This window comes from Rhincodon typus, chromosome 28 (genome assembly GCF_021869965.1).
Source record: "Rhincodon typus isolate 14 chromosome 28, sRhiTyp1.1, whole genome shotgun sequence".
Taxonomy (NCBI): Eukaryota; Metazoa; Chordata; class Chondrichthyes; order Orectolobiformes; family Rhincodontidae; genus Rhincodon; species Rhincodon typus.
In genome coordinates this window covers 36,343,431-36,367,900 of record NC_063359.1, presented here as the reverse complement: position 1 = coordinate 36,367,900, position 24,470 = coordinate 36,343,431, and the positions used below count along the sequence as shown (strand labels likewise).

The 24,470-nt window shown below is 42.8% G+C and overlaps 1 protein-coding gene across 1 annotated transcript in view; it reads left to right on the top strand.

Annotated features, from left to right (window-relative positions):
- Positions 1–24,470, top strand: part of LOC109918901 (centrosome-associated protein 350-like) — a 148,180-nt gene that overhangs the window by 9,350 nt on the left and 114,360 nt on the right. The window contains exons 2-4 of the mRNA XM_048613401.1: positions 16–115; positions 18,903–19,032; positions 21,224–21,894. Coding sequence (XP_048469358.1) covers positions 19–115; positions 18,903–19,032; positions 21,224–21,894 — 898 coding nt within the window. The 5' untranslated portion in view covers positions 16–18. The remainder of the gene's footprint in view (positions 1–15; positions 116–18,902; positions 19,033–21,223; positions 21,895–24,470) is intronic.

The window sequence follows — 24,470 nt, the reverse complement described above, 5'->3', positions numbered from 1 at the left end:
ATCTTCTTTCATTAGACCATGAACAAGGAACGGATATTGAGTAGGAACGGGCAACTCGGAGCTTCCATCAGGGCAATTGTCCCACTTAGGATGGAAAATCCTAGCAGGCTTGATGGTAAGTTCATCATATCTTCTAGCATGAAATGTAATTGAATGGAAATCTGGTATTCAGTATAATATAAATGCTATGTCCTCTCTATAAGATAAGCTGAAGATAGATAGTGATGAAAACTATGGTTCAGAAGAAGAGTCCTATTGAATTTATTGTTAACTGTTGTCCTTTCCTTAGACTTCTCTAGCACTTTGTCTTTTTTCTGTTCTTCAGCACCCCCCACAGTATTTTGGTTTTGTATAATTCAAATATTGCATGTATTGTTTTAAGTTGACATTTATGTTTATCTAGAATACTATCTGTGTCACTAGATCAAAATAACCATTACGATTACGTATTAGGCCAAAGGTAAATAAAGACATAAATAATAAGGTCTTTGAGTTCCATGCTGATTCAAGTCTAATGTTGCATAATGTTGTCAAATCTGGCCCACATTCAGGATGGCTGAACATCATGATTAAACATAATACCCCTCTTTCCAACCCTCTCCTTTCTTGCCCATAATTGTATAATTACCTGATATGGGGTGGGTGGGGGGGTGTTGTTGGAAAACAGGATTAATAAGGGAAAATATGCTGGAAAATTGATCTCCAACCCCGTCAGGGAATCAAATCCATCCTCAAAGATCAAATCGACCAAATTCTATCAATAATGGCACCTCCATATTATATGAGACAATCCCAGCCCAGGCAAGACCAATTCAGTTCCCCCTTGTGGCTGTAATATATGCATTACAGCTGGCGTGGAAGTTATCAATTTGATTTCCGATTTTTATACTGCCAATCTCAGAATCACAGCTTGATGAATGGCAAGGGCCTAAGTTTTTGTTTGTGCAAGGTGTTGTGATGTGTTTGCTTTTTAAGTTTGTTTAGTTCTTATATTGTTAACTTCCAGAAGTGGACTTGGCTTTAGACAATCTTCAAGAGGCCAAATCAGTGGTGAGTGCACTTTTCTGAGGGTTACATGATGCATTCTTGAAAGAAAATGTTATTTATCCTACCTCATGGGAGATGCAGGGGGTAAATCTTCATCTAACTGCCCCAGCCCTTACCAGATCTACCACTCTCTATAGAAATTCATATTTTATAGAATACAGTCAGTATAGTATATTTCACCTCCCTCATTCAGAATTTCATCTGTTTGTGGAACCATTATCACTCTGCCTTATTCTGTCAAAAATACAATCTAATCCTGACCTTCGATCAATGCCGTTAGCAGTCAAACGTGCTGATTTCCCCAGCCTACAAGAAAGAGAGAGAGCAGGGGTGTGGGATCAGTTGGATAACCCTTTCAAATAAATGACGGACTGAATAGTCTCCTTCCATGTTGTACAACACTATGACCTTGTAGCATTCCAGGTAATGTCATGTGAGATTACGGTGGACAATACAAAACAATTCTCAGACAACAAGGTGTAGAGCTGGATGAACACAGCAGGCCAAGCAGCATCACAGGAGCAGAAAGGCTGATGTTTTGGGCCTAGACCCTTCATCAGAAATGGGAGAGGGGAACGGGGTTCTGAAATAAATAGGGAGAGAGAGGGAGGCGGATAGAAGATGGATAGAGGAGAAGATAGGTGGAGGGGAAACAGACAGGTCAAAGAGGCGGGGATGGATCCAGTAAAGGTGAGTGTAGGTGGGGAGGTAGGGAGGAGATAGGTCAGTCAGGGAGGACGGACAGGTCAAGGGGGCGAGATGACGTTAGTAGGTAGGAAATGGGGGTGCGGCTTGAGGTGGGAGGAGGGGATAGGTGGGAGGAAGAACAGGTTAGGGAAGCGGGGACGAGCTGGACTGGTTTTGGGATGCGGTAGGGGGAGGGGAGATTTTGAAGCTTGTGAAATCCATTCTGCAACTCTCTCTCAAAACAATTCTCTCCTTGTTTGTCTCTTCTTTCATTCTCTCTTTGCCTCTCACACAAATTTGAGGATTATGTGCATCATATGAAAAGAAAAGCAGTCTGGATGTATTCAAAAGGTTGATGTCTTTCTGAGCAATGTATTTGGCTTTATTGAGCTCAAGATGTCATTGAAAAACCTATAAACACAGACTCCCAAAATGTATTTGACAAAATTCCATACAAAGTCAATTAGCCAAGTTCAAGGAGATGGGGACTGTGGGTCAGCTGGAAAAACTTGAGCAATTCGCTGCTGGGAAAACCACACTGAATACAGTTTAAATCCTTTTCCTTTAAAGCTTCATCCTCCTTGTTTTCAAATCCTTTCAGTCTGCAACTTTTCCAGCCCTATGCCCTCCCAGCACTCTGTACTCCTTCAATGATGGCCTTCTGTTGAACATTGGCATGGTTGCTAATGGACATGTGATTAAAACCCATGTTCCCTCAGCCCTGAAGTTCCTTCATTATAAACACCTCTTCTGCTTTTACCTTCTCGAAGACATTCCCAATCAAGCTTCAATCATCCCACCTACTATCTTTTCATGTGCCTTAGTATCACATTTTGTTCAAGAAAGCTCATAGTCATACAACATGGAAACAGACCATTCGGTCCAACTCATCCACGCTGACCAAGTTTCCTAAACTAAATGAGTCCCATGCACTTGAATTTGGCTCATATTCCCCTAAAACTTTCCTATTCATGTACCTATCCAAATTTCTTTTAAATGTTGTAACTGTACCTGCATCTACCATTTCCTCTGGCAGTTCATTCCACATACGAACGACACTGTGTGAAAAAGTTGCCCCTTGGGTCCCCTTTAAATCTTTCTCCTCTCACCTTAAAAATATGCCCCCTTGTTTTTAATTCACCCACCCTGAGCAAAAGACCTTCGCTATTCACTTTACCAATGCTCCTCATGATTTTAGAAACCTGTATAAGGTTGCCCCTCAACCTCCTATGCTCCAGTGAAAAAGGTCCCAGCCTATTCTTATAACTCAAAACCTCCAGTTCTGACAACATCCTAGTAAGTCTTTTCTGAACCTTCTCCAATTTAAAAATATCCTTCCTATAACAGGCTGACAAGAATTGTACACTGTGCTCCAAAAGAAGCTTCACCGATGTCTGTACAACCTCAGCATGACATCCCAGCTCTTATCCTCAATGGTCTGAGCAATGAAGGCAAGCATGCTAAATGTCTTATTAACCACCTGTGATGCAACTTTCAAAGAACTAAGCACCTAAAACCCTAGATCTCTGTTCAACAACACTACCTGTGGCCCTACTATTAACTGTACAAGCCCTACCCTGGTTTGCCTTACCAAAATACAATACCTTGCATTTATCCAAACTAAACTCCATCTGTGCAGAGCTGGATGAACACAGCAGGCCAAGCAGCATCATAGGAGCAGAAAGGCTGACGTTTCAGGCCTAGACCCTTCTCGAAACGTCAGCCTTTCTGCTCCTATGATGCTGCTTGGCCTGCTGTGTTCATCCAGCTCTGCACCTTGTTGTCTCGGATTCTCCAGCATCTGCAGTTCCTACTATCTCTAAACCCCATCAGTCATTCCTTAGCCCATTGGCCCAATTGATCAAGATCCTTTTGTAATCTTAGATAATATTCTTCAATGGCGAAAATACAACCAATTTTGGTGTCATCCGCAAACTTACAAACTGTGCTTCCTAAATTCCCATCCAAATTGTTTATATAAATGATAACCAACAATGGTCCCAGCACCGATCCCTGCGGAACACCGCTGGTCACAGGCCTCCAGCCTGAAAAACAACCATCTGCTACCACCCTCTATCTCCTACCGTCAAGCCAATTTTGTATCCAGTAGCAAGCTCTCCCTGTAGACAGTATATAAATCCAAGTTGATGTTGGTTCCAGATAGCTCAATGCTTTTGCACTTCTGCCTCCTAAGATTACATCAGTCTTTGTTTTGAAATCTTGAATGGACTGTAGCCTCAACAAAATTCTTTGGAGGGGAGACAGTTCCAGATCTCCGATATGCTTTTAGCTTCATCTTTGATGGGATGTGGGCATTGTTGGGAAAGTCAGCTTTGGTTGCCCCGTCCTGAGTGCCTCTTGAACTGATTGGCTTGATTGGCCATTTCCGAGGGCAATTAAAAGTCAACCACATTATCATGCATCTGGAGTCATGAGTAGGTCAGACTAGGTAAGACAGCCCCCAGATGGGTTTTTACAAACGCTGGTAGTTTCATAGCTGTTGTTACTGAAATTAGCTTTCAATTCCAGATATATTATTAATTGAGTTCAAATTGAACTGGCTGCCCTGATGGGATTTGACCCTGTGGCCCTTGTTCACTTGGCTCTGTGGGTTACTAATTCATCTTCCTGACATCACCCCTGAATGGCTTGGCTCTACTTTGAATGTCATGCCCTGTTCTTCTGGTCTTACCTGAACCAAGACATAGTTTCTCTTCATCTGCTCCATTAATCTATTAATCATCTTTAACACTTTACTTATGTTGACTCTCCTAATTTTCCATACTCAAGGGAGTACACCCTTTTAGTCCCTGTACCATCCTGGTTAATCTGTGCTGTAATTCACAGGCACCAATGCTTGGGTGGAGTCCCTGAAAAGAACATAATAATCCCAATGCAGTCTGATCAGAGCTTTCATCAAAATAAGTCCACACTTCCCAGACCAGTGACCTCTCCCACCTAGAAGCACGAGGGCAGATGAAACATGTGAACACCATCACCCGCAAATCCCTTCCATACCGCACACCATCCGACTTGGAAACTATCACTGTTCCTTCACTGCCACTGGGTCAAAATCGTCAAAACTCTCTCTAACAGCACTGTGAGTGTGCCTACACCCCAAGGTCTGCAGCAGTTCAAGAAGACATTTTGCCACCACCTTTGAGAACAATTAGGGATGGACAGCCAGTGATGGCTAAATCCTGTGAAAGAATAATAAAAAAAAGCCTTCGTATTGTATTCTGGCCCAGTCCTGAAGTAAGTGTGGAAAACAAGAAGTGAAATGGTCATTTGTCATGCTCATTTTGTAACAATTGGCAAGTATTTTGGCTTGTTCCAAGTAATAAATGCTTTTCTTCAGTCAGTGAATTTTTTTAGTTTTTTATTACATGTAATTGGGTCAGATTAACCCAGCTTTATAATGTATGTTAACAAATGAGTCAAAATTCTAAACTAGGCAAAACAAATGTTATTGCTGCAGTTAGTCTGACAAGTACCCTAAATAAATAATGTGCCTACTTTGTGGTTTGTCAAAGGCTCAGTCTTGTCTGAATTGTACTTCAATTGGAGGTCACTATGTTAATTGGAATATTAACAAGACTGGACTTGCCCATTTTTGTGAACTTTGATTTTTTTTTGGCAGAATTTGCAGCACTTGTTTGTCAGAACCAATGTGACTCAATCACTTTGCAACATATGACAATAAAACACAGGACTGCAGATGATGAAGATCTGAAACAAACACAGAGAATGCTGGAGAAGCTCAGCAGGTCTGGCAGCATAGAATCAGAGTCATACAACATGGTGACACATCCTTCGTTCCAACCAGTCCATGCTAATCATAATCCCAAGCTAAACTAGTCCCACCTATCTGCTCCCGGCCCATATCCCTCCAAACACTTCTTATTCATGTACTTATCCAAATGTATTTAAAATGTCGTAATTGCACCCACATCTGCCACTTCTTCAGGAAGCTCATTCCACAGTGAAATGTACAGTGTAGGAAAGGTGCACCTTCATGTCTTTTTTCAAATTTCCCTCCTCTCTCCTTAATGTGCCCCCTAGTCTTGAAATCCCCCATCCTCGGGAAAAAAAACAACTGTCATTAACCCTATATATACCCCTCATTATTTCATAAACTTCAATAATGTTGCCTCCCAACTTCCTATGCTTCAGTGAAAAAGAGAAAGCAAAGTTAACAGTTTCAGACCATGATGTTTCTTCTCAGCACAGATGCTGGCAGACCTGCTGACTTTCTCCAGCAATTTCTGTCTTCGTTGCAATTGATGAACCTCTCCCAGGTTCTTGTGAGGTTCCAATCTCGGATTGATTTTTGATTTTATTTTTTGTTTGTTTGTCTTCTGCCCCTCCATCTCTCTCCTAGCTTCCAGCAGTGGAATTTAGTTCCACCAGCAGCAAATTCTCAAGTGGACATTCTTTCCACAATACTGTCAGGATTGAGAGTGTGGCTGAGCTATTTGACAGTAGGAGGCATTACAATAAACACTGGGCTGTTGTCATCCAGCTTTCACAAAGGGAGAAACCTGGTTACTGTGTTTGATTTCTCCCTTGACTTCATCGCTGTGCCACAAAGGCTAATTCTGAAGCATCTACAGAAATCCTCCTGGATATGTAGGGCATTATCTATCTTGCTCTCTTCCCTGTTCAGCTTCAATCCCAGAGCTATGGCCCACAGGGAGGGTTTCAACCCACTGCACAACAACATCTCCTGCACAGAATGTAGAGAACAGAAAGAGGTCATTTAGCCCAACTGGTCCATGTTGCTTTGTATATTCCTCTACTCCTTTTCATCTAAATCTAAAAGAATAACCCTCCAATTTTTCTTCCTAGTCTTCATATGCAGCTTTACTCTTAAATGTATCAGCGCTACTTTCCTCTACTTCTCTGAAATTTCGCATTATTCTCAATGTTGTTTACATAAAGAGGTTCCTCCTGAAACCCATGTCAATTTATTGATGACTGTCAAATATTTGTGGATATCTGTATGGATCCTCTATGACTGTTTGTTAGCTTAGGAACAAAGTTTGGTTTTCCCCTGGTCTATATGGGTGAGTGATCACCAAGGAGTTTGCAACAGTTTTAAATTCATATCAGAGAAATTAACAAATGTGATGTTATGATTAGAAATCATAACTGAAAATGAAAGCATTTACAGTTCATATTGATATTCAATGGGATAGGTGCAGAGAAGCGTTGGTGAGGGAATCCAGAGGAAGGGAGTACAAACATGACCTTAAAGTTAATCCATTTTAGGAGTGAAGTCTGGGAGAACTTTTTTTAACACAAACATCATGGAAGTCTGAAATTTATTCCCCCAGTAGATAGTGGATGGTCAGGGTTAAACATGTTCAGGCAGGGTATCGCAGGCTATGAAGCAAAGGTTGAGACTAGCTCAACCATTTATGCTGGAATGGACAGGAGGAGCTAAACATTCCAATTTGCTGTTGATGAAGATGTCTATCCTTGACTCAGATTCTTAACTCCGTTCTTGTGTTCCAATCAACTTCATTCTTTCCTGGGATTTGAGCATATCCAGCAAGGTCAGAATTTGTTGCCTGTCCCTAATTGCCCTTGGACTGATGAGCTTGTTTGGCCATTTTAGAATGTAGTGAAGAGTCATCCACATTGCTCTCAGACTGGAGTCACATATAAGTCAGACCAGGTAAGGATATCAGATTTCCGCCCCTAAGGGGCATCATAGAGTCACACAGCATGGAAACAGACCCTTCAGTCCAACCTGTCTATGCTGACCATGTTGCCAAACTAAACTAGTCCCAGCCTGTGCTTGGCCTATATCCCTCCAAACCTTTCATGTACTTATCCAAATGCCTTTTAAACATTATAACTGCACATGCATCCACCACTTCTTCTGGCAGTTCATTCCACAGACGAATCACTCTGTGTAAAATAAAAAAGAATGTTGCCCATCTTGTCCTTTTTAAATCTTTCTCCTCTCACCTTAAAAATATGCCCCCTGGTTTGGAACTTCTCCACCCTAGGGAAAAGACCCTTGTCATTCACTTATCTGTGCCCCTCATGATTTTATAAACCTCAGTAAGGTCACCCCTCAACCTTTTACTCTCCAGTGAACAAGTTTTTTTTAAGATCATTGCTTTCAGTTGTCACAGTCATCATTAGTGTGAGTAGCCTTGTATTCCAGATCTTTTATGAATTGAACTTAAATTCCCCTAGCTGCCCACTCAGGATTTCATGAAGGGTATTTCCCCCTTGCTGGGATGGCCGAGCACCAGGGGCACAATCCTCAAAATGAGGGGCAGGCCATTTACAAAGGACGTACGGAAGAATTTCTTTACTCAGGAGATAGCGAACCTTTGGAATTCTCTGCCTCAGATGTGCAAGCTGGGTTTTTGAGTTTGTTGAAGACTGGGATAAACAAATTTCTATGGGTGGAATTTAATAGGGGTCTGAGTGATATGGGCTGTGGGGAGATTTGTGGCAGACTTGCAGGTGAAGTCCAAGAGGCCTATCTTGACGTTGGAAGCAACTTACTTTGCCTTTTGGCATCAGTGGAGTGGTGGGCTAAGTTGTTCATTCAGCAGCAATGAATGGCCAATAGTGAGCTATTATAGCTCATTAAGTGTCTTATTAATGCCACAACTCACCTTATTAATAGCCCGATTCCTCTCTTAGCAAACCCTGCTGTTCAAAAAGGCAGCTCACCACCGCCTTCTCAAGGGCAAATATGGACGGGCGATAAATACTGGGGCCAGCCAGTGATGCCAATATCCCAACACTGAATTTCAAACAGGCTAGACTTTGAGAATTCGCAATATGGAAGTTAGAACAGGCACCAATTAACTCAGCTCACAGCCTGTTCCAAATGACCTCCATCTTGGGTACTGGACATCAACATCTGAGGGCATATGCCAGGGGCAGCAGCCACGCACATCCTGCATCTGTGGACATTGGCATTCAACATGTTCCAGCCTCTAGGATCCATCGTGGCATGTATCTGATCCACTTACAGGATGCCTGTGCATTTTAAAACTGCACTGGGTGCATTGCCGTCCACGGCACTATGCTCTGAGGGACATGCGTCCAGCTCATGGACTGGACCAATCAACATCTCCAACCCAACCATCGCTGTTACAGCACTCATTCACTCCTAGCCTACCTGGTTGCTCACAGCATCTCAGCCTTGCCTTTATATGCTTTTCCCCCTCAGCCAGAGATACCAGGCTCACATTTTACATCTGTCCAGAATGTGCCATTAAGCTTGTCATGGCTATCAGCAGTCAGCAGAGATAGCCTTTGCTCAGAGTCCCAACTCAGAAAGTCAAGGGCAGTCTCCAGTACCAGTCCAGGTGCTTTTTTCTCATTTACTCAGGGGATGTTGGCATCTCTGGCTGCATTAATAGCCTACCTCTAATTGCCAAGAGCGAAGTTAAGAGTCAACCACATTGCTGTGGGTCTGGAGTACCATGCAGGCCAGACCAGGTAAGGATTTCCTTACCTAAAGGGAATTAAGTGAATCAGATGAATTTTTCGCAATGATCGGGATGTTATTAGCTGAGCATTTCATTTATTCAGATTCTTATTGGATTCAAAAATCTGCCATCTGCCATGGTGGGATTTGAACTCATGTCCCACAAACATTAACCCAGAATTCTGAATTACATGTCTAGTGACATTGCCACTATGCTACCATCTTCCCTCAGGCTTCATGGCACTAATCACTCCAAAAAACTGGTTGCCACTGGCACTTGGCAAAAATTCCTAAGATTCAGCTCTGTGTGATGAAAGACATCAGAGATATAGGAATATTGTAGGAAGATGTATTGTAGAAAATCAACCATGATCGCACTGACTAGTAGAGCAGGCTTAAAGGGCTGAATGGTCTATTCCTGCTCCTATTTCTTATGTTGTTATCTTCTATTCTTATGTTAATACCTACCACCTTGTTTTGTGGTTTCTTTTCAAGTTTTGTTGTTTAATGCTTCTGATAATATTTTACGATATTAAGGTGCTATGTTAATCCAAATTGTTACTTAAGTGGATACATTTCTAGAATTCTGGCTTGTTCTAAGGGACCATTTAGAACATAGAACAGTACAGCACAGTACAGGCCGTTCAGCCCACGATGTTGTGCTGACCTGTTATCCTATTCTAAGATCAAACTACCCTCCATACCCTACATTTTACCATCATCCATGTGCTTATCCAAGAGTTGCTTAAATGTCCCTAATGTATCCGACTCCACCACCACCGCCGGCAGCGCATTCCACATACCCACCACTCTCTGTGTAAAAAACCTACCTCTGATATCTCCCCTATACCTTCCTCCAATCATCTTAAGATCATAATCTTTGTAATATTCATTTCCGCCCAGGGAAAAAAGTCTCTGGCTATCCACTTTATCTGTGTCTCATCATCTTGTACACCTCCTATCAAGTCACCTCTTATCCTTCTTTGCTCCAATGAGAAAAGGTCTAGCTCCCTCAACCTTTCCTCATAAGACCTGCCCTCCATTCCAGGCAGCATTCTGGTAAATCTCCTCTGCACCCTCTCTAAAGCTTCCATATCCTTCCTATAATGAGGTGACCAGAACTGAACACAATATTCCAAGTGTGGTCTAACCAAGGTTTTATAGAACTGCAGAATAACCTCGCGGCTCTTAAACTCAATTCCCCTGCCAATGAAAGCCATCAGACCATACACTTTCTTAACAACCCTATCAACTTGGGTGGCAACTTTGAGGGATCTATGGATGTGGACCCCAAGATCCCTCTGTTCCTCCACACTGCTGAGAATCCTGCCATTAACCCTGTATTCTGCATTCAAATTCGACCTGCCAAAATGAATCACTTCACTCTTTTCCGGGTTGAATTTCATCTGCCACTTCTTCGCCCAGCTCTGCATCCTATCAATGTCCCGTTTCAACCTACAACAGCCCTCCACACTATCCACAAATCCACCAACCTTTGTGTCATCAGCAAACTTACCAACCCACCCTTCCACTTCCTCATCCAAGTCATTTATAAAGATCACAAAGAGCAGTGGTCCCAGAACAGATCCCTGTGGCACACCACTGGTCACCAAGCTCCAGGCTGAATACTTTCCATCTACTACCACCCTCTGTCTTCTATTGGACAGCCAATTCTGTATCCAGACAGCTAAATTTCCCTTGGTCCCATGCCTCCTTACTTTCTGAATGAATCTACCATGGGCAACCTTATCAAATGCCATGCTAAAATCCCTATACATCATATCCACTGCTCTACCTTCTTCAACGTGTTTTGTCACATCCTCAAAGAATTCAATAAGGCATGATCTGCCGCTCACAAAGCCATGCTGACTATTTCTAATCAAACTGTGCTTTTCCAAATAATCATAAATACTATCTCTCAGAATCCTCTCCAATAATTTGCCCATCACAGAAGTAAGCCTGACTATTGTGTAATTCCCAGAATTATCCCTATTTCCTTTCTTGAACAAGGGAATAACATTTGCCACACTCCAATCATCTGGTACTACTCCAGTGGACAGTGAGGACTCAAAGATCATTGTCAAATACACAGCAATCTCTCCCTTCACTTCCCATAGAAACCTTGGGTATATCCCGTCTGGGCCAGGGGACTTATCTATCTTCATTTTTTTCAAAATTTCTAGCACATCCTCCTTCCTAACAACAACCTGTTTGAGCATATCAGCCTGTTTCACCCTGTCCTCACAAACAACAAGGTCCCTCTCTTTGGTGAATACTGAAGCAAAGTATTCATTAAGGACCCACCCACCTCCTCCGACTCCGCACACAAGTTCCTTCCGCTCTCCTTGATCGGCCCTACCCTCAGTCTGGCATCCTCTTGTTTGTCACATAAGTATAGAACGCCTTGGGGTTTTCCTTAATTCTATCCACCAAGGCTTTTTTATACCCCCTTCTAGCTCTCCTAAATCCATTCTTCAGTTCCTTCCTGGCTACCTTGTAACCCACTAGAGCCCTGTCTGATCCTTGCTTCCCCAACCTTAAGTAAGCTTCCTTTTTCCTCTTGACTAGATGTACCACGTGTCTTGTCACCTGAGGTTCCTTCACCTTACCATCCCTTCCTTGCCTCAGTGGGACAAAACTATCCAGCACTCATAGCAAGTGCTCCCTAAACAACCCCCACATTTCTGATGTGCATTTCCCTGAGAACATCTGTTTATGCTGCGCAGTTATTGTCTAATAGCATTATAATTCCCCCTCCCCCCAATTAAAAACTTTCACATACCGTCTGCTCCTATCCCTCTTCATGACTATAGTAAAGGTAAGGGAGTTGTGATCACTATTACTGAAATGCTCTCCCACCAAGAGATCTGACACCTGGCCTGGTTCGTTGCCAAGCACCAAATCCAATATGGCCTCTCCTCTAGTCGGCCCATCTACATATTGAGTCAGAAATCCTTCCTGGACACAGCTGACAAAACCTGCTCCATCCAAACTATTTGCACTTAGGAGGTTCCAGTTGATATTAGGGAAGTTGAAGTTGTCCATGACAACAACCCTATTACTTCTGCACCTTTCCAAAATCTGCCTCCCAATCTGTTCCTCAGTGTCTCTGTTGCTATTGGAGGGTCTGTAGAAAATTCCCAATAAAGTGACTGCTCCCTTCCTGTTTCTGATTTCCACCCATACTGACTCAGTAGACAAACCCTCCTCGACGACCTCCCTTTCTGCAGCTGTGATCCCATCCCTGATTAGCAATGCCACTCCCCCACCTCTTTTACATCCCTCCCTATTTATACTGGCATTGTTTCATAAAATGTTTCTTATCACTTTGCATCTGTCCAGAATGTGTCCTCTTCTGTCCTGTATATCCCGTATAATACTGCTTGGCCTGCTGTGTTCATCCAGCTCTACACCTTGTTATCTCAGATTCTCCAGCATCTGCAGTTCCTACTGTCTCTATCCCGTATAATGTCAGCTTTAAATGAAAAAACTGCCTCTTGTTCTGACCTGAATGTTTGTTTCTTTTTTGTTTTCTTTTGATACGGTCTGCTGTTGTTGGCTGACAGCATTTAGGATCTATCTTTCCTGTTCCTGGATGCCCTTCACTGTCTTTGTGCTGTGATAATTATCTGTTGCTGTACCTGTCAGCGGGTGAGCTCTCGCTCAGCTGGAGGTGTTGACTCTGCTTCACAAAGTAATAAATTTGCAATACAAACAAAGACTTCTAAGCTGAACTCTCTGGATGAATGGATCACGTTTACCTTCACTTCGTTTGGAGCCCAATGTCTTCTTCCTTTGTGAACAGTAATTGTCCACTAATTCAGCTTTTCCTTTGTGAATGGTTTTGTTCAGCTGATTGAATGTGTCAAACGATCTGAGTTTTGGTTTATATAGCCGACATTGGGCACAAAACATCTAATTACATCTGCGATCTTTAATCTCCCATCTGCATGCTCTTCTTTCTCATAGCATTTGTGTTCATGTTTCTCTTGTGCACTTTTTTTTGCCTCCTGGCAATTTTCCATCATCATTTCAATGTTTCCTAAGCCCATATATAAAAATGTAAAGCTGTTCAGCTGTAATTGAAACCCTGGTCTGTTCAAGAAGATAAGTGAGAACAGAGATGAGGAGCAAATGGACAGGAATAATGAATTTCAATTCATATTTTGATTTGTTAGTTTTATCTTCAACTTCCTACAATAGGACTATGTTTCATAAAATATATTTGACTGTACGTTGAAGTACCACATTGTTATGAAAAGTGCAATCTCAATGTAAGCCTGTATTTATTTCTTCTGTAGCTCCAATTGGCAGGAGCGTGCAAATACAATAGGACAGGTTGACACAGGCAGCTCTCAATCCATATCTTTACAGGTCTACAGCACAGAAAAAGGCCCTTCAGCCCATCTCATCCACACTGGTCAAAAACAACGACCTAACTATTCCAATCCATTTATCCGCACTTAGCCCATAGCCTCTATGCCTTGGTATCCCAAGTGCACATCTAAATACTTTTTCAATGTTATGAGGGTTTCTGCCTCTCCCACCCTTATAGGCAGTGAGTTCCAGATTCCTACCACCCTCTGGGTGAATTTCTTTCCTCACAAATGCCCTAAATCCTATGACTTCTTTTAAATCTACTCCCGCAATCGTTGATTGACCAAAGGGAAAAGTTCCTTCCTGTCTACACTGTCTGTGCCTCTTGTAATTTTACACATCTTAACCATGTCCTGTCCTATAATATCATGGTCATCATTAGTCTAAGGATGATCATGAAATCATTCCTGATTGTCAGAAAAACCATCTGGTTCACAAATGTTCTTTAGGGAAGTAAACTGCCATCCTTACCTGGTCTGGCGCCCATGTGACTCGAAACCCACAGAGATGTGCTTGACTTTTAACTGCCCTCAGGGCAATTAGTGATGGGCAATAAATGCTGGCCTAGCCAGAGAAGCCCTCGTGCTACAAATAATAAAAGAAATTATGTTTCATGTGAACATGAAAGGAAGACTTGAATTTATATAGCGCTTGTCAAAGTCACAGAATGTCCCAAAGCATGTTACATCCAATGAAAGACTTTTGAATCATAAAATCCCTGCAGCATGGAAGCAGGCCATTCAGCCCACACTGCCCCTCTGAAGAGCATCCCACCCACACCCCTACCCAAAAACCCTGCATTTTTCCTATGGCTAATCCACCTAGCCTACACATTACTGGACACTGCGAGCAATTTACATAGCCAATCCACTTAACCTGTATACCTTTGGGCTGTGAAAAGAAACCAGAGCGCCTGGAAGGAACCCACGCAAGACACAGGGAGAACATGCAAACTCCACACAGCCAGTTTCCCAAGGCTGGGATCAAACCCAGGTCCCTGGCACTATGAGGCAGCAGTGCTAACCACTGAGCCACCACACCATCTCGTGGCGTAGTGACTGTGTAGTGTAGGAAATGTGGCAACCAACTTGCACATGCAAGCTCCTACAATGTGGTGATTGACCAGATAATCTGTTTTTATCATGTTGATTGAAGGTTAGATGTTTGCTCAGAATGCAGGGGATAATGCAGTTCTGTAAGATAATGTCATGCAATCTTTTGTGCCCACCTAGGAAGTAGGACCTCGGTTGAATATCTCATCCAAAATACGGCACCTGTGAGGATGGCACATTCTGTTGGTCCTGCACTGAGAGGCAGACTTAGTTTTTGTCCTCCCGTCTCTGGAGTGGGACTTGATCCTGCAATATTCCAACACACAGGATAAAATGCTACCAGTTGAACCGCAGAGAAAGCAGAGAATATGTGACTGAATTATTCCTACAGACCCTGGTCCAAGTATTTCTGTTTAACAGATCAATATTTATTCATTGAATTAGATAGCAAAAGATGTAGAGATTTACAAAGAGTTTCATTGTAAATTTATAATTCAGCTCAAATACCACATTACTCCTTTTCCTACAGGACCTTTTCCCCTCTGACTCAAGGAGATCCCAGCTCCTTTTTCCCCTTATTTAACCTACATTTCTAATCAACCTGTTCAGAGATGTTATTACACACTTCTGGAGCAGGTGGGAGTTGAACCTGAGTCTTTTAATTTGGGGATAGGGACACTCCCCTGCAACACAGAGGGCCCTCATAGCTCTTTTCTTTCAAAATAAATCACCTCCAAATCACTTGTGTCATGAATTAAACCTTTAATAAATTAAGTGCAATGACCACTAGGGGCAATGCGACAATACTAAAATGGAAGGGTAGGGTAAGAAGGAGGAGGTTACATTAAAGTGCAGGTGGAGGGGGATGTTATGCACTCCAACCCCCATAGTGCCCACCTCCCTGAGAACCCAGCTCTCAGACCAAAGTCCAGTTAGCATCACCTCGTCTTAACCAACTCTGGAGCTGTTCTGTTTGACCCTTAAGTGGACCTGCATTTCTATCAGTGGCAATCTCTAACACCACTTCATCTCAAGATCATATTTGGGGCTGGGTTTTCATCAAGGATATGGATCTCGGAATTTGGGAATTTTTCCCATCTCTGCCTTGGAGGACCCTCCCTGCCCCGTTGCATGTTGTAGATGCAACTGTGACCAGGAGATGGGTCCACTGTGTCTGGAAGTAGGTGTCAGGCAAAAACAGAGGGAGGCAGAGAATGAGACTGGCAGATTAGAATGCCTGGATCCTTATCAGCCTGATTGTATCCACAGTCATTATACCCTTGTTCTCACCCCTGCCCTGCTCCATGCCCTTTCTTATCATCCATGCCTACTCAACCAGTATGCACTCGGTATACAACCAATGATCCATATCATGACATTGTTCAATCTACTCATGAAGGTAAAAAGAACATTCACCATGCCTTTTGAAGAATATTGCTCATTTTATTTCCTCATAACGCTGTCAATCACTTGCAAGCAGTAAATGTCTCAGAGTTAAATCTTCCACTTCACACCTCTAAATCTTGACCAAGTAAACAACGAGCATTTGTAGAAACTCTTCAAAGACATATTAGTTTATACAATGTAATGAGATAGCAGTGATACAAAAAAAAACAATTACCTTTAAGCTATGTTAATAGACCTCTGCTGAGCTGAATTCATGACCGTGCTTGGAGCTCAGCCAAGCATTAATAATGAGGGCAGTGGAAAAAGCAATGCCTGACAACCTGCTATAACTGCTTCTATGAATGCAGTTGTCAGTATTGTGGGGTTAAAGTGCATGGCATCCAATTTCTTTGATTGTCTTGTTTATTCTCAGTTGCAACAGATTGAAAACAAGTTGCATTTTCAAGAGGCGGACCCGCTTCTAGAGTCAAGCATCCAAAAACGATCACAGTCCAAGGCATTTGGTGAGCCACAGCTGGCATACTGACATAGGAATTTCTAAGTGAAGGAGTTTTGTAGAATGATTCAGCGCAAAATAGACTATTTGGCCCACTGTACTTGTGCTAGACCTTTGGTGGAAGTATGCAATTAATTCCCTGCTGAATATTACCATTGAATCTGCTCCCACCACCCAAGTTAGCTTGCGCATTTCAGATGGCAACAACTTGCTGTGTAATTTTAAAAAAAGGTTTCCAAGGGCCTGAACACTGACTTCGCCAGCTTTGAAATCCCTCCAACCCCAGCCTTATCCCATATCCCGCCTCTCTGACCTGACCTAACCTGTCCGTCTTCCTGCTCACCTATCTGTTTATCCCTCCCACTGACCAGTCACTATAACCCCTTACTAGCATCCACCTATCACCATCCCACCTACCTTTCCCCAGCCCTACCCCACTTCCTCTATTTATTTCTGGGCTCCCCTCCCCATCCCCAGTGCTGACAAAGGGTTTGACTTTCCTGCGCCTCCGATGCTGTCTGACCTGCTGTGTTTGTCCAGGTCCACGTTTATTGACTCTGGTTTCCATCATCTGCAGTCCTTACTGTCTCCTTTCCTCAACTTGCCTTGGATTCTTTTGCCGGTCATCTGGAATCTGTTTACCAATCCTTTGTGTTACGATCCATTAGGGCCTGGGAGGGATGCCTGAGACCAAATTGAACCAGAACAAGTGATTAATAAGTGTTAATTATAGTTCACTTTACTGTCACTGTGCATCTGTGGTGTGGCGAGTGAGTATTAACTTTGGAGAATGGGGTTGTTGATTGTGTGAACTTTGTTCTGAACGGTATCAAGCTTCTTGAGTGTTGTTGGAATTGCAATTCTCCAGCCAAATGGAAAATCTTTCTTCGCATTCCTGACTTATGGAAGCCCCTCTGCTCCTATGATGCTGCTTGGCCTGCTGTGTTCATCCAGCCCTGTACCTTGTTGTCTCGGATTCTCTAGCATCTGCAGTTCCTACTATCTCTTATGCCTTGTAGATATTGGACAGGCTGTTGGGGGGAGTTACTTGCTATGAATTCCTAGCCCCTGAACTTCTCCAGAATTCACAGTATTTGTATGGCTGACCCAGTTCAGCTTGTGGTCAGTGATAGCCCCCAGGATGCTTATAGTGAGGGATTCGGTGATGGCTAATGCCATTGAATGTTGTGATGATTGGGTTCGTTCTTAGAGGTCATGTGACGCGAATGTCTCTTGCTGCTTATCAAAACAAGCCTGAATGCTGTCCAGGTCTTGCTGCATTTGGACATGGACTGCTTCAGTATCTGAGGAATCGTGAATGGTGCTCAACACTGTGTAATCATCAGTGAACATTCCATGTGACCTCCAGTCCCATCGTCTAAATGTAAAGCTACCATTGTCTTAGCAGACTGTAGAACTGCTCTTTTATTAGGGAAAGACGACTGGTGGTAGTTTAACCTGAGGGTCACCATGTATGGGGTGGGGGAAGAGATTGAGAAGGAGAGTCCTTCATGGTAATCTCAGCCAGTGCGGGAATCGGCGCTACTAACTGACTCCCTCTCATCATATAAAATGGTGCATGAGGCCTACATGCCCTCTAATATTTCCGAGGTCTGTGGGTGGCAGTGCCTTCGGGAATCAGAAGCCACTGTGGCTGCACACCATGCATAGACCCTTCAAGCATCTGCACATCTTTGAGAGAACGCTACTTGAAGCTCCAGATCAGCTTCTTGTGCGGCCTTGCCAGTCACAATCCAGCCAGTTAGAGTGCTTGCCTACAGTTAATGATTTTAACAGTGTCGCTAGTATCAGCTCATTGAAACTTCAAAACTCGCAGGGTCCGTGTTACTCATGAGACTGGAAACTGAGTTGTAAACTGGCCGTGTTGCTAGCAGTACATAGATATGTTAATTCAGAAAGTGGATATTGGACATTGTGAAGCATAGTGTGATTTTTTAAAATTGAAAATTGAGGTGGAACTAGGTGACTTCTTCATGGCTGATGGGTCAAAGTTGGTGAGTGTACGATGTTCATTGGACAATGAAGGATTGTTGCTGGCACTAACAGAGTGGGATGGGCTTTAAATGATCAGCAGGTCCAGAATTATAATAGATGAGGGCATGTTGGGGCTTGTTCTGCTCTGCAAAACAACTGACCTACAGAGAAAGAGAAAACATTTCGAAGCATTTTCTTTCAATCGCTCAAGGTTTAAGGTGAAAGTCTGAGAGGTTTTTTTAAAAAAACAGTCAGCGACTAATTTATGTAGATTGCAGTTAAAGTCCTGCCCTTGTTGAATTGTAACAGAAAAGCTTTTGAGATGGTTACTATGCCAATGTACTATGCTGTCGGTGCGTTGTTGTTGTTGTTGTAGGATGTGGTGTGAATTGCACTGGCGACACTACAAAGCAGGGTGCTTCTCCCCAACAACCAAGTTCCCGAAGACCTTGTGGACCAGATAAGCACAAAGTCCTGAGTTTTGAGTGGTCTTCTTCCTCAAGCAGGTAAATGTATTTTATTTTGAGTCTCCTTGTTACAAAATAAAGGGAGTGCAGGCTTACAATCCAAGATTTTGCAAGTTTGGTAATGAATCATCAATCCATACATTTGCAGAAAGAGTCCATGCAGCCCATTGAGCCGGTCCCTTGGAAGAACTTTGATCTCCTTTGCCCCGTTCTGACCTTTCCTGTCATCCTTTAGTTTGACCCCTGTAGCTGTTGGGCCGAAATGTGTGGTCGCAGCCAATTTGCGGTCAGGTTCAAATCACACTGACTACTGTAGCCCATGGCTTTATCCCTATTCTTTGCTAAGTTCATAGACGTCAAATGGGACAAAACCAGGGGGTTGAAACTGGCCTTTCTCCTGGAATAGGAAAGGGAACAACAAATTAAGGAAAGAAATTGACAATTCCAGCTCCTTGACCTCTACCAAATGGGGAATAAAACCATAAGCCCAAAACAAAATCACACTGAAGAAGTAAGTGGTCAGTGGATAGCAACAGTATCACAACAGTCAAGACTCGGGCTGGATTTTATAACCTTCCCCACCCCTGATATGTGTAAAATGTGTTGGCAATCTGATGTTATTGTGCCAATCTCCAATTATTTGCATTTTAATTTGTTCATGGGAAGTGGGTGTCACTGTCTGAGTCTATACTTATTGCCCATCCCTAATTGCCCTCGAGGCTAGTGGTGAGCTGCCTTCCTCAACAGCTTGGTGTCTCTAGATGTGAATAACGCAGCAGAGCTTGAGGTGCGGAAATTTGGATCACAGCCATCACTTTTAGACAACCAATGAATAAATCATTGTTGACGCCCCAGTGTGGGCAGTTTTCCCCTGCCCAGTCTGTTCTTGGGGTTGGATGGAAAAGGTTTGTTCGTGATTTATGCCAGGTATGAGGAGCTGGCACAAGGGCAGAAGTAAAAGCTTGCCAGTGGGACCAAGGATGCAGAGAGCAGTCGAGTCAATGGCTCAAAGAGGCAGCACTTGTATATTATTTTGACTTTGTGTATTAATTGTTTCAGAATCACAGAATCCCTTCAGAGTGGAAGCAGGCTATTCGACCCATCAAGCCCATACCTAGCCTCTGAAGAGCATCCCGTTGCAGACCTACCCTATCCTTGTATTTCCCATGGCTAATCTACCTAGCCTACATATGTCTGGACACTACGGGGCAATTTAGCATGGCCAATCCACCTAGCCTGCAAATCTTTGGACTGTGGGAGGAAACTGGATAACCTGGAGGAAACCCACACAGACACGAACAGTGTGCAAACTCCACACAGACAGCTGCCTGAGGGTGGAATCGAACCCGGGGTTTCTGATTCTGTGAGGCAGCAGTGCTAGCCATTGAGACATCGTGCCACCCAATTTGAAGCCTGTCAAAAGGAATGAAGAGCAATTGAGAGGATACTGGGCCTTTAAATTGATAGCTGTGCTGATTTCCAGTTCACAGCAATGTCCCTCCCACCCATGTAACATCCCAGACTAGGCACCTCGTTGGGTATGGAGATACCCCTTTGCATCCCTAATTTGCTGTCTTCTTTGGTATGGCCATTCAATGTTTGATTGAAAAGCTGAAAAGTATGGCAGGAGGAGGTGGACCCTGCAGTTTCCATTTTACCTCCCTCATCTCACTGAGAAAGGAATGCATCTGCATTCTGGGATTTGGACCCTGACTAAGAGGTTGCTATTAAACTATCCTAAGTAGAGGAGGCGCTGGCCTACTGGCAATATTGCTGGATTTATTAATCTAGAGACCCAGGTAATGTTCCAGGGACCTGGGTTCAAATCTTGCCATGGCAGATGGTGGAATTGGAGTTCAACAGAAATTGGGAATTAAGAGCCTAATGATGACCATGTTGATTATTGGTGAAAACCCATCTAGCTCTCTAATACAGTTTATGGAAGGAAATCTGTCGTTCTTACCTGATTCCAAACCCACGGCAATATTGTTGACTGTTAAATGCCCTCTGGGCAACAAATGCCTAGTCAGTGATACCTGCATCTGGTGAATTAATTTAAGAGAAAGTGCCCTCATGGCAGAATGTCTTGAATGGGACCTCATGTCCTGGTGGATTTTGCACTTGTTTTAAGTATTGGGTGGGATTTACTGATTTACTTTTCATTCAAGATCCATTTGAAGTCTATTTATTCTAAGAGGTTAACTTTTGAAATGTTCTTAATATTGGACAGGACAAATGACACCAGAAATTTCAATTCCTTGGTGAAGAATTGTCATTCTTCAAGAAGAATGTTCTGGGATGAGAGATCGAGCCCCTTATACGATGACATTATTGACCAAGGCATTCCACTATCTGCACTTAACCAAACAACAGCAGTTAGCAACCAAGATAAAAATGATAACCTGTCAATAGGAGTTACTCCAACAAGATCGCATACATTGGGTGATATGGACACAATGGAAAATTATTGGTTCCTGGCTTGTAATCAAGAGACTTGCGGTGGCTTCAAACCATCCATCCAACATGTGCTTGGAGAAAGAGCTCCAGTTGGGAATGACAGCAAATTGGCCCTTGATCGTTCGATCAAAAGACGGATCTTGCAAGAGAAGGAAAGATCTCCCGTGGCATCAATCAGCGCTTTCCCCCCTACTCCACCTGGAAGTCCAGTAGCCCAACGGCTGGAGCGGAGTCATTCTCCTGTGAACAAATTGGAGAGGCTTAAAGAGCGGATCAGGAGACAGAGGAATTTGGAAAAAGTGGAGGGGACTCTCTCAAACAGACCACATGCAGAGCAACCTATCCCAGCTCTCCAAACGAAGTTTGGAGACCCTTTCAGTAATGGGTCAATGAAGCGTTGGGTCAGGAAGGTGACCTTTGCCCCCCCTGCACCAGCCTATAAAGGCAAGTATACATCTCATTGCTTATTTCATGTGAGTCTTCAGTTTGAGTGAAGTCATTGAACTGGCTGAGAAATGATCATTGTGATCAGCATTTGACTGCTGCTTGCCTCCTTCACTTTTCCTTTCTCCTGTCTCATTCCAGCAACTCATGCAGCTCCCATCTGGACCCCTGTGCATTTGCTTGTTTCAATCTCCTTATTTGGTCAGTTCACTGGTCTTTTCTTCCAGCCTCTTTCACATCCCTGATTTTTAAACACTCCAACATTGGCAGGCACACCTTCAGTTTCCAAAGCCGGAATTGCTGCCTTAGACCACTCTGCCACTCTCTCCTTTTAAGACGCTAGCTGATAAATTATGTCTTTGACCAAACGCCTGTCCAAATATTCCTAATGGGACTCAATGTTAAATTTTGTTTGGCTTCCTTGAAGGGCTATGGGATGTTTACAGCATGAAATGTGCTAGATAAGTTTATTGTCCTTATCGTTCTGACACTGTACCATTTCCCTGTTCTTAAATTTCCAGTTGCTTTGTTCCTCACTACTGTGTGCACACCTCCTCAAGTTTAACCATGTCAGTTCCAGGAAATCTAACAAAAAGTTTGACTTTGCTTCTTTTTCCACGGATTCATCCAGAGCTGCTGAGTCTTTCCAACATTTTGCGTCTTTTATTTCTGATTTCCAGCATCCACAGTGTTGGGTTTGTATCAATTGCCTTCTCCCTCACTCTATCAATGAAAAGACCACTCTGAATGTACCATCCACTAGCACCGCTAACCATCCCCACCTTGAGGGCAGTTAAGGACGAGCAATAAATGCTGGCCTAGCCAGCAACACCCACATCTTGTGAACAAATAAATAAAAAATACCCAAGCCAGTTACAGAAGGTAAGGAAGAAAATGGGATCAGGGAATCAGCCATGATCATATTGAATGGTGGAGCAGACTCACAGGGCCGAATGGCCTACTCCTGCTCCTATTTCCTATGTTTCTATGTCAAGACTTACCTTTTTAAAATGCATTTGTTTGGATGCTATGTGCCTCAGCATACTAATGGTTCAAGCTGCTGTTAATTGTTCATGGATTGTGAAGTAACTTTGTCCAAAAACATAACTGAACTGCAGATCAACATGGCAAGGACTTGTCACGAGCCTCATTAGTCATGGGACTGAGATTGTGACCAGAATTTCTTCTGTGAAGACCATTCTGTAATTGTCTGATGACTCAATTGGGAAGGGTGTACTGATTATCGAGTCCCACTGTTCCACAAGCCATCACAAATGTGTAATTCCCAAATTAAACCAACGTGATGAGCAATTTGCCTGACTGCTATTCAGGGCAAAAGTAATTTGCACCAGACTTCATCGTCGAGAGGAAACTAATATCGTAAACAAGCTTGCTCCCTAACAAATGGGAAACAGAAGTGGATTGCTCATTACTATGATGTAACTTAAGTTATACTCCTTTAAAACCCCAAGCATGCACACATTAATTCATGAATAAGACAGCCATAAACAGACAATTTGACACAAATATTTTGGTGAAAAACTCAATTCTGTTGTTCAAGAGTCCAGATCCCAAGGGTAGGATGAGGTTATTTTCTGTTTTTTTGAGGTTTTTGACTGATGGTATTACCGACAGAGCAATGGTTGATCTTCAATTTAGTAGGTGTTTAGGTGGACCTAGGTCTTTTCTTTGTCTTAGAACATTATTTTCAGAGTCTCCAAATTTTGTATTTTTCATTCTGACAGATGTTGAGAGAAGCTTCTGAATATCTCTGTGTCCACGGCACTTATGGATCTGCAACAAACTGTAGATGCACCAATTCAAAGGCTATTATTTGGCCATTTTTCCTTATTCAAAGATTTCTAGTATCACTTTGTCTCAAAGTATCCATTATTGCACTGCCCTGAGAAGAAACATAATCTTGTGTTGGTAAACTGTACAATATAACTTGATTTTCAAGTTGCAAAAACTCTCCTGGCATTTCTATATGTATAACAGCTTCCAACTTCCAGTTTATAACCCGAACAGAAAATAAAAATGTTGTCCCTTATAATTGGCAACCAATCTTAGCCATTAACTGTGTTCAAAGACACGATCTTATTTCCTTCTTGTAAGTGTGCTCGGAGATATTTGTCTCAAAGCCAGAGCATCTGTGAAATGAATCAAGCTCCATTTGGAAAACAGGAGGTTAGAAAGTTTTGTCAACACTGGTAGATGTCTCTTGAAACTACTTGCAGGTTTTATTCCAAGTGACTATATAAATGGATAAAGTGCCACTGATAACAGAAAAATGGAAAAACAGATTGACTTACGTGAAATTAATTCAACGAATCTGTCAGTTTAATGGGTATGGTTGTATAAACATTACTTTTTGTTGTTTGTCATTCCAACTCTTAGGTCTCCCTTCTCACCCCAGTGCTTCATGTTTCTAAATGTCAAGATGCAGAGTCTCTGCCAGACTTCACCATTTATTGGTCAGTGCATTGAGTATAGAAGTTGGGAGGTCATGTTGCGGCTGTACAAGACATTGGTTCGGCCACTTTTGGAATACTGCGTGCAATTCTCCCTCCTATTGG